At 45.1% G+C, this 14554-nt stretch overlaps 1 protein-coding gene across 1 annotated transcript in view; it reads left to right on the forward strand.

Moving 5' to 3' along the window:
- LOC146080733 (uncharacterized) overlaps nucleotides 1–14554 on the forward strand; it is a 535728-nt gene that overhangs the window by 10623 nt on the left and 510551 nt on the right. The window contains exon 4 of the mRNA XM_083188326.1: nucleotides 902–970. Within this exon, the coding sequence (XP_083044452.1) occupies nucleotides 902–970 (69 nt within the window). The remainder of the gene's footprint in view (nucleotides 1–901; nucleotides 971–14554) is intronic.

Consider the following 14554-nt stretch of genomic DNA (forward strand, 5'->3'; position numbering starts at 1 on the left):
CCCCTGCTGGCTGCTGTGTAAAATTTTTTTACAGCACATGAATAAAAATAGCATGCCCCTCCTCAGAATAAAATTCCTGATTTTTTTGACACCAAATGTAAAAAACAAAACACTTTATTTTAAAAGTTCACATTCCACTTCTCCATAAAAAGATAGCGATTGCTACTCGGTGAATCATGGCGAAAAAAACCTTCAAATGTATTCGCTATGTGGTCATTGAATAGGGTGATTCACTGTTTTAGTCAAAAATTCGCCACACAGCACAAATTCGCCATAAAAACATGGCGAATCAGGCTCATTGAATACCGCCCTATAGCATATAGCGGTGCAGGTAAAGGGGCAGGGTGCAGCGCCCTGCGGAACATTTTTAGCTGGGAAAACTACGGAAATTGGTAGATATTGAAGCAAATTTATCTTTACCAGGTGCTTTTACAGAATAACCATATGCAACAATATAGAGCAAAGGAGGCCGTTGTTTTCTAACGTGGTAAGAAAATGCTGAAACAGTTGAAGATGTTGCTTTCTGCAGAGTCACGCTGCAGCTATTTGTATACAGAGTGCAATACCTACTTGCTTACACTTGCTTTCTGAGCGACCATATTGCCAGTGATTGGAGTGTGCACCAGCGATAAATGGCCGGGTGCGCGCTACCGTTTACAGCCCCTGAATGGTCGCTGGTTGGAGGAGCATGCTCCTCCGACCAGCGACTTCCACTGCCTCTTCTCCTGGCAGTGTGACATTTTTATCTGCGACCATCTCTGGTCGCAGATGAAAACAGGACACTGAGCAATATGATTGCTGGGCAATATATTGCCAGCAATCATGTTGCCCCGTGTGTACACACCTTCATAGTGCTTGAATTACTTTATGTGCAAATAAATGTTTTATGTTCTCTTTACAGCTTTGTAGAATTTCCTGCGCATCTGCAATCAATCTTCAAAGTCATATTTTGGGTTACAAGCACAAGAAGGTGAGAAAAGACAACAATTTATACATCCGTCACTTCTATATTGTTCTGGATTTAGGGACCCTTCTGAGTGGCACATATACATTATAATGACAAATGTATTTGACCACACCTGTTAAATATTGAATTCAGGTGTTTTAATCCCACCCCTTGTCACAAGTGTCTAAAATGAAGCACCGATTTGCAAACATTTGTGAATAGGTTTTACTGCAGAGCTCCTTGACTTCAAGCGTGGTACTGTGATAGGATGCTACCTTTACAGTAAGACCGTTCGTGAAATTTCATCCCTGTTGGATATTCCATGGTCAGCTGTACTCGATATTATTAGAAAGCAGAAGAGTTTAGGAAAAACAGCAAATCAGCCACGAAGCGGAAGACCATATAAAACAGGGCTCGACAAACCCGATTTTGCTTCCTGTTGACCAGTTTTGCCAGGAAGCAGTACTCCTCGGGCAGAATGATTGGAATTAATGACAGTAGCGGGCCCCATGGAGGATTATACTGTTAGCTATAACATCCAGCGCCGCAGCAGCCGGCAGAGCGGTGCACAACTCACCCGGCTGCTGCTGTATCAGAGCAGGTCTGAGGCACGGCTATTTAAAACTTGACTTGAGCACGGAGCTGCAGTGGTAGCTCCTGATTTGGCTCGGGAGCCGTCTTGACTTTTTTCAAACAGTCGCGCTGTGGACCTGCTGTGTGCTCTCATACAGCAGCAGCCAGGTGAGTTGTGCGCGGCTAAGCTGGCTGCTGCGGCGTTGGATGTTATAGCTAACAGTGCTGCTCACTTGTCCGATGAAAGCGGGCACCATAGGCTGCTGCAAATGCTCCTGGAGTTCTAATATGATAACCCGCCATGGGACCCGATGCTTACGTGTCTGATAGCAAAGACACCAGAGGCTGCTGCCAGCACTCCTGACAGAATAAACTCTGCCATGACTCGCTGCTCTAGGTACAGTAAACAGCACTGCTTCTATTGGGAATGAGGGGATGGGGAAATGGAGAGGGGGCTACAGGGGGGTATAAACAGTGATGCCTGTGTCACCCTCTGCTTCTATCACACTGGTGCAGGAGTGCTAATGGTATGTGGCTATTTTTCGGGGATTGCACCAGGCCGCGTATCTCCAGTGAATGGCAATCTTAATGCTTCAGCATACCAAGACCTTTCACTATCATTCATATGGGATACTGAGGTCTCATTACATTGGGGAATAGAGTTCATCCTCCCCTCTACTTCCCCTTTCTAGCCAGTTTTAGAAAATGTGCCCTCAGGAGAGGATGCACGCTCCTGGAGCTCCAGAGAGTTTTTCTTCAGTTTACTTTACTTTTATTACTTTGGGGTTGCTGTTTGGGCTAAACAGCTTCCCTGCTTCGGGGGAAGGGACAGTTGCTGGCATTTTAAGGTACCGAACTGATCCCTGCTGCAGGTCCACTGACCTGAGAGGGTGATGTTACCGCGGGCATTGCGCACACACCCAGCATGCCGCACACCCTTGGCTGAGCCTTAAAGCATTGAGTGGTGAGTGTTACCCGGGGTTCCCACAGTGGGGTACCCCGGTTCATGTGCAGCAAGATGGCGGCGGCAGTTCCCTGCACAGGGACCGCTGACAGCCCCCGCTGATACTGGATGCCAGGGACTGCTAATGGACCACCATGGCATATTCCGATTGCGCAATTAACCCTTTGTTTCCTGCGGGCGCCAGTCTAAATATTAGTATAGTCCAAACGCCATTAGGTAGGCGGATCTTAGCGCAAAGCGGGACCAGAGCCTCCAGCGCGCCTATACACTGCTTCCTGCTTCTTCTCATGCTGTGGGCACCATTACAGCAGCAGAAAACCTCAGCGGTGCAGCATTGGGAGATAGAGATTCTGCAATATGGGGGAGAGGGGAAAGTGGACTCTTTTTTTGGGGCACTCTTGTGTTTTGATAGTAGTATTAAAACTTAACTTTTAATGTATTTTCTTTAATATAGGGCGGACCTACTTTGTCCAACAGAAAACATAAGACAGACAGGGACAGACAACATTTATTTTGCAGTGAGCTTTAAAAATATATGCTATGCAAATTTGTGTGTTCGGTATCCGAACAAATAGATCTGGATGTCTCTAGCGAAGCTAATTGCTATGTCAGCTAGGTATCGTCTGAAGGGTGTTTTATAGAAAATTCGAGGGAAAAATTCCCGGTTTAGACTGAGATCTGCATGTTAGTAAATTTATATTCTTTTGACATTGGTAGATGTATTAGTTGTTTAAACAAACTGCGTTAAGGCAGGAATTGCTTGCTATATTGTGCGTCACAGTGGTTAAACAAAACTAATTGTATATCAATTATTCTTACTACCGAGTCCTTTCCTTGTACAGTTATTGGATACTGTTTTTATCAAGTTTAGGAGTAAGATAGGTAGGGCAAGAATAAATTGCCTTTCTCACACAATAATAGTAGGCACTAATGTTCTGTCAGGCTGTTAAACACAATTCGTAGGTTATTGTAGGTGTTTTAATGAGGAGATCCTGAAAGGATGTCGTCATTTACACGTGTCGACTGAGGATGTCAGGAGACCTAAACAATTGTTTATTAGCTATAGACACAGAATGGACATAAACAGCTACTCCCGGCTGTTGCCACAGTGTTTAATCAAAACTGACACAAGCATCTAAGTGATTCAGTGGAACAAGACATAGTCAGCAGCAAAAGGCTGACACTGAGACAGAATTGGCTCGTTCAGTCAGACTGTTCAACACCAATTTCACAGGCTACAGTTAGTACATTCAATGAGAGGATATCACAATAATTTGTCAGTCAGCTGTGGGCAAATTGGAGATCCTGAAAGGATGTCGTCATTAACACTTGTCGACTGAGAATGGTCAAGAAACCTAAACAATAGTTTATCGGCTATAGACAAAAAATTGGGCATAAGCAGCTACTCCCGGCTGTTGCCACAGTGTTTAATCAAAACTGACAACAGCATCTAAGTGATTCAGTGAAGCAGAACATTGTCAGCAGCGAAAAAAGGGGCTGACACTGAGACAGGATTGGCTGGTTCAATCAGACTGTTCGACACCAATTTCACAGGCTACTGTTAGTGCATTGAATGAGAGGGTACCACAATAATCTGTCAGTCAATTATGGGCAACTGGGCGTTTAACGGCCTCTCCCAGTTGTTGACACAATGTCTTTCATCAAGGAAACCAAAGGCACGTTAGTAGTTATGCACAATGGGGCAGATGTATTAAGCCTGGCTAAGAGAGAAACTGGAGATAAAGTGGAGAAAAAGTGGAAGGAGATAATGCACCAGCCAATCAGCAGTGTTTGAAATATGGCAGTTGGAAGTTGATTGGCTGGTGCGTTATCTCCTTCCACTTTTTTTTCCACTTTATCTCCAGTTTATCTCTTCGCCAGGCTTAATACATCTGCCCCAATATCCTATATCTGGGTTAGCAACAGCTAATTAGTGGTCCATCCAGGTATGCACTTTTATTACTCAGTCAATCTGCTCCTCTGCTGGAGCAATAAATTGTGTGTAAGTACAGTTTGTGCAATTATTGCAGTCTTACAGTATTGGCCCCTCAGCAAGTCAGATTGGACCTACTGCTTTCCCTGAGTCTTGCATACGTGCATTGGACTCAGGGTGAGAGAGTCCGTCTCTGCGCTCTAGGGTCAGAGAGAGAGATAGAGTAGTTGCACTTCTGCTGTTGGGTAAACTGCGGGCAAAGTTACCTTGGCCCTTATTCTGGTTGGTGCGGTCAGAGCCGCACACGGGGCTCCGACCGCACAAACCAAGGGCCGCCCACCCGACGGATCGCCACGGCCGTCCGTACACGGACGGCTGGCGATCCGCACAAAAATGGTGGAGGCTACGCCTCCACCATGGTGGGAGCTGCCCCCTGCCTTCGATGGTCGACGACCATCGAAGGCAGGCCCGCACGCCGCGGCAGCTCCCGCAAGCTCAGACCACACGGACAATCGTCCGTGTGGGAGCTTGAAAGGGGGCTGAAAGCTGACATCCGGCGACGTCAGCTTTCCGCCCCCATGTCATGGTAATGAGGGCGTCATGCCCTCATTACCATGCATACGCCCCGCGTTTGCATGGGAACGCCCATGAAACGCGGGGCGTACACATAGGGTAATGAGGGGCTGAAGCCCCTCACGCCCCTATACGCCCCCTTTGCGGCGGACGAAATCCGTCTGCGGCGAAGGGGGCTGCACATGCGCAGAATGACCTCTGCGCATGTGCAGAACAAAAACATCGGCGGTACGGCCGCACGCGGGCCGTACCGAGCCGAGTAGAATAAGGGCCCTTGTTATCATGCTGGCATTGCAATGCAAGAAAGCCACGCAGTATTCCCAATGAGAGAGTGTCAGAAGTGAAAGGTATAGGTTCTCATTTAGCGAGATAGTGTGAGAAAGGATAAGGGATATCAAAAGAATAATTCACATGGAAACAGTGTCACCTTCTGCTTTAAAAAAAATCTTGCTCCAGCAGCGGACTCTAATAATGAGAGAGGACAGGCACTGGTTCACAGTGTGATGGAAGTAAGTAAAAAAGCACCGTTCCTACTTTTGCTGTTAGGTACCTGCTACCATGTTGTTAATACAACAGAGCATGGCAGACAGTGTAGATCAGCAATTTCAGTGGTGGTGGGATACCTGTACAGCGGAGGAGGATTCCCTGTGTGCAGTTAGAGAGTAGAGGGTGTTTTCAAAATCCCGTCTCTATATTTTATCAGGCTCCATTCAGTATTCCTCCGTGTTCGGGATCCCCTATCATGCAGCTGGCTTGTGGCTGGAATTGCCCTGCAGTCTAAGTGACTCTGTCCCGTCGGCGCCGACGGGCAGAGTGCTGGATAATGCGCGTTTCGCCTTCCTACGGCTTGTTCACATCGAGTGCCGTAAGGAAGGTGAGGTCTCCTAAAGTAACCCCAGGGGAGGAGACTCCCCTTCGAGGTGTATGGTGGTGATTGGCTGATTGTCTGTATTGACGTCAGCCCCATTGATATGGAGTTACCGCTAGCTCCGTCCGGGGGAATCCCTACATCATAGAAGACTCCCCTGTGACGTGTTGCGCTGTGATAGGCTGACCGTCTCTAGGGGCGTCAGTTAGGTCAGCGCTATGTTTCATCGGAGGAAGAAGACAAGTTTCTACGTAATGGGTTAAGTCATGCAATCAAATGGGGATTCCGTATCCCTACTACCGTGTGACCTTATACATAGAAAAACATATAAGTGTACGGGATAAGATAGGTGTTGGTGGCGTATTAAAGGCACTGTGTCTCTTATTTGGGGGATGCGGAGTCAGAACCGACATGACTGGTTAAGTGAAGGAGGGTTTTGGGGGACCTGTCTGTAATGCTCCTTGATAATGGAACCCGGACTATAAGGGTTAATGATTGATATCAGACGAGGTGTCTGCAGGTTCTACTGTTCCTTTCATGTGTAAGGGGTGGGGGTGTAACGGGGTAGAGGGGAGTAATAATCTAAGTGTATAGTCTTGGGGTGGATGGTTACAAGGGGTGAGAGGGGTGATATAGTAATAACACGCTAGGTGACTGCTTAAGTGTTAGTATTGTGTATTTTTTGTAGGTGTACGGCTGGTTAGTGATGTGATATTGGACATAACTCGTATTTTAAGGCTGCGCTTGTGTACCTATGAGTTGGTTATATACTGTTTGGTACCTTATGTGTATCCCCGGGGTGGGGAGTGATGGAAATATAATTATTTATAGTGGTGAGTGTTTTCAGGTTTCCTGAGTGGTAAAAAAAGGGTGCCAAGGTTGTGATAATGAAAGGATGGTCTTAGAAGGGGAGATCCTTCTCATATCATATGTGTGTTCAGTGGGTAGCTCCTTATTGTGTTATATTTGCCTAAGTGTTTTTACAGTGGATATTGTGGCTTTGTAATGCCATGGGTGAGTGACTGGTCGGACTAGGTGTGACTCTTGGTGTGGCACAAGTGTGTGGGTAGTTGATGATCTAGTAGGGTTAAACTATATAAGGTTTATTTTGAGGTTTATGCATGCTCTGAGTGTATTGCTGGGAGGTTATGTGTACTCAGATGAAGACACTGTAATTAATGTGTTCGTTGAGTCCTCCCGGGGTCAAAGCTCCTAGTTCAAATGACCAGAAACTTTCACGTTCCAGACCAGACGGGGGAGATAACGGATCAACTTAAAATTATCAATTTATCTGACCGCATCCTAAATGCAACAGAAAAGAAAATCCTGGAGAGAGGCCTCATTCTCGCCATCCAAAGAATTCAACAGATTCCAATGGGAGAAAGACCTTAAACTGTTCACCAGAAAACTTCTACTCAAAAAACATTTCAATAACATGGAAACAGATACCAACCCTGACCTACTCAATTCCTCACAAGAAGAAGAGGCACTACAAGCCTTGGAAGATCTGGCTGAGGAATCAGAAGACATCCCTACACAAACCTCTGTCAGGCCAAAGTGCAAACCCAAATCCACTTTTTTTCCCCCCAGAGCACAACTGTCCAGAAATTCAAGTCTTTTCCAAACTAGTCTCCAAGGACCTTGACAAATTATTGGAAATCAAGAAAGTGTACAAAAAACGTGACAACCTCTCAAGGGAAGAAAGAACTGCCCTCAAGAATATCAAAAGCTGGCCCGAAGTCGAGATTAAACCATCCGACAAAGGTGGGAATATCGTCATATGGCCCAAAGAGGAATACATGAAAGAAGCCCAAAAGCAACTGTCTAATAGAAATTGCTACAAACCCATTCTACTCAACCCTATGGAGAATTTCAAAATGGTGTACAAGAGACTCATAGATGGGGGACTGGACGAAGGAATTATTACTAAAAAGGAACACCAATACTTATGGACGGAACATCCAAAAATGGCTACCTTCTATCTATTGCCTAAAATCCATAAGAACCCCACTACACCACCAGGGAGACCCATTGTATCTGGCATAGGAGGAATAACAGAGAAAGCCAGCACCTTTGTAGATCTCCATCTGAGAAGATTCGTCCTACAACTACCATCTTATACTAAAGATACCTCCGATGTACTTAGAAAACTCCATGACACCAAATTGGAGGAAGGCCAATTATTGGTCACACTTGACGTCGAAGCATTATACACCAGTATTGACCATGAGCAAGGGCTGGCAGCAGTCCGCTACTTTCTCAACATGGAGACACAGGACGACTTCCAAGATTTTATCATCAAACTACTCAACTATACATTGAAATACAATTTCTTTACGTTTGATGACAAATTCTACTTACAGGTGAGGGGCACTGCTATGGGGGCAGCATGTGCCCCCACGTATGCTAATTTATTTCTAGGATGGTGGGAAAATGAGCACATCTTCCATGAAAGAAATGAGCGGTGGACCAAACATGTCATCACATGGCACCGCTACATAGACGACATCCTACTCATCTGGGATAGCGGTACAGATCTACTATTGGAATTCATTCACAGCATCAACAACAATAAACTCAATCTTAAACTGACCCATGAAATAAGCACAGAGTCCATCTCCTTCCTGGACCTTAGAATCTACAAAGGGCATAACAACAACATCGAAACAGAACTCTACAGAAAAAGTACCTCCACAAACAGCTTATTACACCAGACAAGTTCCCACTTCCCGCCAACAATTGAGAACATTCCAAAAGGGGAATTCCTCCGTTTAAGACGCAACTGTTTAGATGATAAAATCTATAAACTCAAAAGCCAGGAACTCACTAAGAGATTAAGAGAGAGGGGCTACAACCACAACTCCACCAAGAAAGCACAAAGATTCATACAAACAGTTAAAAGAGAAACCCTCATTTTTCAATCACCCAAAACAGTTAAAACGGTAGGAGACACACAAATTCGATTTGTCTGTAACTTCAATGAAAACTGGAGAGACATTAAGAGGATTATTCAGACACACTGGCACATCTTAAAATCTGACCCAGACCTATCACAACATCTGAAGGAAAAAGTAGCAATGAGTTGGAGAAGATCCCCCAACCTCAGGGACCATTTAGTGAGCAGTCATTTCACACGTACTAAACCCAGAACCCCAACCACCACCGGATCATTCCCATGCGGTACATGCAAAGCATGCAAACACATGCCCAAAACAACAGAAGTAGAAGACAGACATGGCAAGAAAACCAAAATCAAGGATTACATTAATTGTAAAAGCCAAGGAGTCATATATTGCATCTCCTGTGACTGCGGACCAAGATACGTAGGGATGACATCAAGGATGCTTAAACAACGCATACTGGAGCACCTGGGGTCAATAAGGAATGCAGAACAGGACCGCAAAAGAATGAAACAACTCACTACTGTTGCGAGACATTTTCATTTCAAACATAATGGCAACACCAGCACCTTCAAAGCATTCGGTCTGGAGCAAATACATCTTGGAATCAGGGGTGGGGACCTAACACAAGAACTCTTAAAACGTGAAAGTTTCTGGACATTTGAACTAGGAGCTTTGACCCCGGGAGGGCTCAACGAACACATTAATTACAGTGTCTTCATCTGAGTACACATAACCTCCCAGCAATACACTCAGAGCATGCATAAACCTCAAAATAAACCTTATATAGTTTAACCCTACTAGATCATCAACTACAAAAACTAAAAAAACACTTAGGCAAATATAACACAATAAGGACCTACCCACTGAACACACATATGATATGAGAAGGATCTCCCCTTCTAAGACCATCCTTTCATTATCACAACCTTGGCACCCTTTTTTTACCACTCAGGAAACCTGAAAACACTCGCCACTATAAATAATTATATTTCCATCACTCCCCACCCCGGGGATACACATAAGGTACCAAACAGTATATAACCAACTCATAGGTACACAAGCGCAGCCTTAAAATACGAGTTATGTCCAATATCACATCACTAACCAGCCGTACACCTACAAAAAATACACAATACTAACACTTAAGCAGTCACCTAGCGTGTTATTACTATATCACCCCTCTCACCCCTTGTAACCATCCACCCCAAGACTATACACTTAGATTATTACTCCCCTCTACCCCGTTACACCCCCACCCCTTACACATGAAAGGAACAGTAGAACCTGCAGACACCTCGTCTGATATCAATCATTAACCCTTATAGTCCGGGTTCCATTATCAAGGAGCATTACAGACAGGTCCCCCAAAACCCTCCTTCACTTAACCAGTCATGTCGGTTCTGACTCCGCATCCCCCAAATAAGAGACACAGTGCCTTTAATACGCCACCAACACCTATCTTATCCCGTACACTTATATGTTTTTCTATGTATAAGGTCACACGGTAGTAGGGATACGGAATCCCCATTTGATTGCATGACTTAACCCATTACGTAGAAACTTGTCTTCTTCCTCCGGTGAAACATAGCGCTGACCTAACTGACGCCCCTAGAGACGGTCAGCCTATCACAGCGCAACACGTCACAGGGGAGTCTTCTATGATGTAGGGATTCCCCCGGACGGAGCTAGCGGTAACTCCATATCAATGGGGCTGACGTCAATACAGACGATCAGCCAATCACCACCATACACCTCGAAGGGGAGTCTCCTCCCCTGGGGTTACTTTAGGAGACCTCACCTTCCTTACGGCACTCGATGTGAACAAGCCGTAGGAAGGCGAAACGCGCATTATCCAGCACTCTGCCCGTCGGCGCCGACGGGACAGAGTCACTTAGACTGCAGGGCAATTCCAGCCACAAGCCAGCTGCATGATAGGGGATCCCGAACACGGAGGAATACTGAATGGAGCCTGATAAAATATAGAGACGGGATTTTGAAAACACCCTCTACTCTCTAACTGCACACAGGGAATCCTCCTCCGCTGTACAGGTATCCCACCACCACTGAAATTGCTGATCTACACTGTCTGCCATGCTCTGTTGTATTAACAACATGGTAGCAGGTACCTAACAGCAAAAGTAGGAACGGTGCTTTTTTACTTACTTCCATCACACTGTGAACCAGTGCCTGTCCTCTCTCATTATTAGAGTCCGCTGCTGGAGCAACACTTTTTTAAAAGCAGAAGGTGACACTGTTTCCATGTGAATTATTCTTTTGATATCCCTTATCCTTTCTCACACTATCTCGCTAAATGAGAACCTATACCTTTCACTTCTGACACTCTCTCATTGGGAATACTGCGTGGCTTTCTTGCATTGCAATGCCAGCATGATAACAAGGTAACTTTGCCCGCAGTTTACCCAACAGCAGAAGTGCAACTACTCTATCTCTCTCTCTGACCCTAGAGCGCAGAGACGGACTCTCTCACCCTGAGTCCAATGCACGTATGCAAGACTCAGGGAAAGCAGTAGGTCCAATCTGACTTGCTGAGGGGCCAATACTGTAAGACTGCAATTATTGCACAAACTGTACTTACACACAATTTATTGCTCCAGCAGAGGAGCAGATTGACTGAGTAATAAAAGTGCATACCTGGATGGACCACTAATTAGCTGTTGCTAACCCAGATATAGGATATTGTGCATAACTACTAACGTGCCTTTGGTTTCCTTGATGAAAGACATTGTGTCAACAACTGGGAGAGGCCGTTAAACGCCCAGTTGCCCATAATTGACTGACAGATTATTGTGGTACCCTCTCATTCAATGCACTAACAGTAGCCTGTGAAATTGGTGTCGAACAGTCTGATTGAACCAGCCAATCCTGTCTCAGTGTCAGCCCCTTTTTTTGCTGCTGACAATGTTCTGCTTCACTGAATCACTTAGATGCTGTTGTCAGTTTTGATTAAACACTGTGGCAACAGCCGGGAGTAGCTGCTTATGCCCAATTTTTTGTCTATAGCCGATAAACTATTGTTTAGGTTTCTTGACCATTCTCAGTCGACAAGTGTTAATGACGACATCCTTTCAGGATCTCCAATTTGCCCACAGCTGACTGACAAATTATTGTGATATCCTCTCATTGAATGTACTAACTGTAGCCTGTGAAATTGGTGTTGAACAGTCTGACTGAACGAGCCAATTCTGTCTCAGTGTCAGCCTTTTGCTGCTGACTATGTCTTGTTCCCCTGAATCACTTAGATGCTTGTGTCAGTTTTGATTAAACACTGTGGCAACAGCCGGGAGTAGCTGTTTATGTCCATTCTGTGTCAATAGCTAATAAACAATTGTTTAGGTCTCCTGACCATCCTCAGTCGACACGTGTAAATGACGACATCCTTTCAGGATCTCCTCATTAAAACACCTACAATAACCTACGAATTGTGTTTAACAGCCTGACAGAACATTAGTGCCTACTATTATTGTGTGAGAAAGGCAATTTATTCTTGCCCTACCTATCTTACTCCTAAACTTGATAAAAACAGTATCCAATAACTGTACAAGGAAAGGACTCGGTAGTAAGAATAATTGATATACAATTAGTTTTGTTTAACCACTGTGACGCACAATATAGCAAGCAATTCCTGCCTTAACGCAGTTTGTTTAAACAACTAATACATCTACCAATGTCAAAAGAATATAAATTTACTAACATGCAGATCTCAGTCTAAACAGGGAACTTTTCCCTCAAATTTTCTATAAACACCCTTCAGACGATACCTAGCTGACATAGCAATTAGCTTCGCTAGAGACATCCAGATCTATTTGTTCGGATACCGAACACACAAATTTGCATAGCATATATTTTTAAAGCTCACTGCAAAATAAATGTTGTCTGTCCCTGTCTGTCTTATGTTTTCTGTTGGACAAAGTAGGTCCGCCCTATATTAAAGAAAATACATTAAAAGTTAAGTTTTAATACTACTATCAAAACACAAGAGTGCCCCAAAAAAAGAGTCCACTTTCCCCTCTCCCCCATATTGCATATACATATTGGACTCAGGGGAGCACCACCAACATACTAAGACCCACTATCCCGTAAGGGACACTACGTCTATAAAGTTGGTTACAGGCAACCCAGGCCAAACCCCACCGGAGTGGTGAAAGGGGTCCTCTTTGACCCAATTCACACCTGGCGGGAAGAACCTTGTGCGGCTCTCAAACCTCTTCTCTCTGAGATAGAGATTCTGACGGCAGAGACAGCAAGTATAGCGCTGTCTGTGTGCTTCAGACACTGGGTGCATTATATATTTATACCTTTGATTACCAGTCCTATCTAGAGGGCTAGGCTACAGGGTGCTGGTGTCCCCATTTCCTCTGAGTATCCCCCCACTGCTATTTAAGCAGTGTGCACACATATATCTGTACTGATATTCTAAGATAGAGCAAACACATAGCTACTATCTGTTTAACAGTATTGTTTCTCCAAAATGGTGAGAAAGATAACTTGTATGATTTGCAGCAACAAGTTTGCTCCAAATTCCACATCACTAGTTGCTTGTGAGCAATGCATGTCACCACAGCTCAGTAGTGTGTCTCCACAACTCAGTGGTGAACAGGAGCCCTCATGGGCCAGCAACATGAAAGCTATGCTGGAGACTATCTCATCACAGCTAGCAGCGAATGCATTGCAGACCGAGCATTTGCAACAGCATTTATCTGTGCTTACTGCTAGGGTGGATATCTTAACACCCATGCCATGGATATCCAGAAAACGGGCACTGGCTGCCATTTCCCCTGAACCTGATACAGAGGAAGGGGAAGATAATGGCGAGGAGGAGGAGAAAATTGAATTAGACTCTCAGGGGTCTCAGCCACCCGTTCAGGGCACAGAGAGACTTGTCCTAGCTATTAGAGGTGTTAGATTTACCTCTGGCTGCTCCTACAGAAGGGGATCATTTTTTTTTGTCTCTCATAGGAGACCAGATATAGTGTTCCCAGAACAGTCTGATTTAGAGGACGGGTTCAAAGCAGCCTGGAAAAATCCAGAGAAAGGCTTCCAAGTCTCTAAGTGTTTTAAGTCTGCCTTACCCTTTGATACTGTGGGTAGAAAGGCGTTTGAGGAACCTCTAGTTGTGGAAGCTTCGATGTACGCCTATCCAAAAAGGTAGTGCTCCCTGTCCCGGTGACTTCGACCATAAAGGATACGGTAGACCGAAAACTAGACGGCACTGTGAAAGCTATATATACGGCCATATATAATCCAGGAAGGTTTGTTGGGTGACATGGATGTGGCCACGGTGGCAGAAAAGCTGCGGCACATCCAAGATACGTCAAAAATGCTGTATTAGGCGCAAAAAGAATTGGGCTCCATTAATGTGTGTAACTCAGTCATGGCTGTATCGGCCAGAAGGGCTTTATGGTTACGGCAGAGGGTCGCTGATGCGGACTCCAAGCACAGTGTGGAGAATCTACCCTTCACAGGGGACAGATTATTTGGGAGTGAATTGGATGATTTAATTTCTAAGTCTATGGCCGGTAAGTCCACCTTCGTCCCAACGGCATCCACACCTCTGCGACGCCCCTTTTCAGGCAATACCCAGCAGTCCTGGACCTCTAAGTTTTGGCCTAAGGCAATAGGTGGCTCAAATGCCACCAGAGGTACTTGTGGTAAAACCAGGAAAGCAACAGCCCCTTCCAACAGGGACCATAATGCCAGCTCAGCTGCAACTAAGCACTCTGCATGACGGGCTCCACCCACCACGAGTTATTTTCGAGGTGGGGGCTCAGCTGAA

The sequence above is a fragment of the Crinia signifera genome, chromosome 5, assembly GCF_055691185.1.
Source record: "Crinia signifera chromosome 5, ASM5569118v1, whole genome shotgun sequence".
NCBI lineage: Eukaryota > Metazoa > Chordata > Amphibia > Anura > Myobatrachidae > Crinia > Crinia signifera.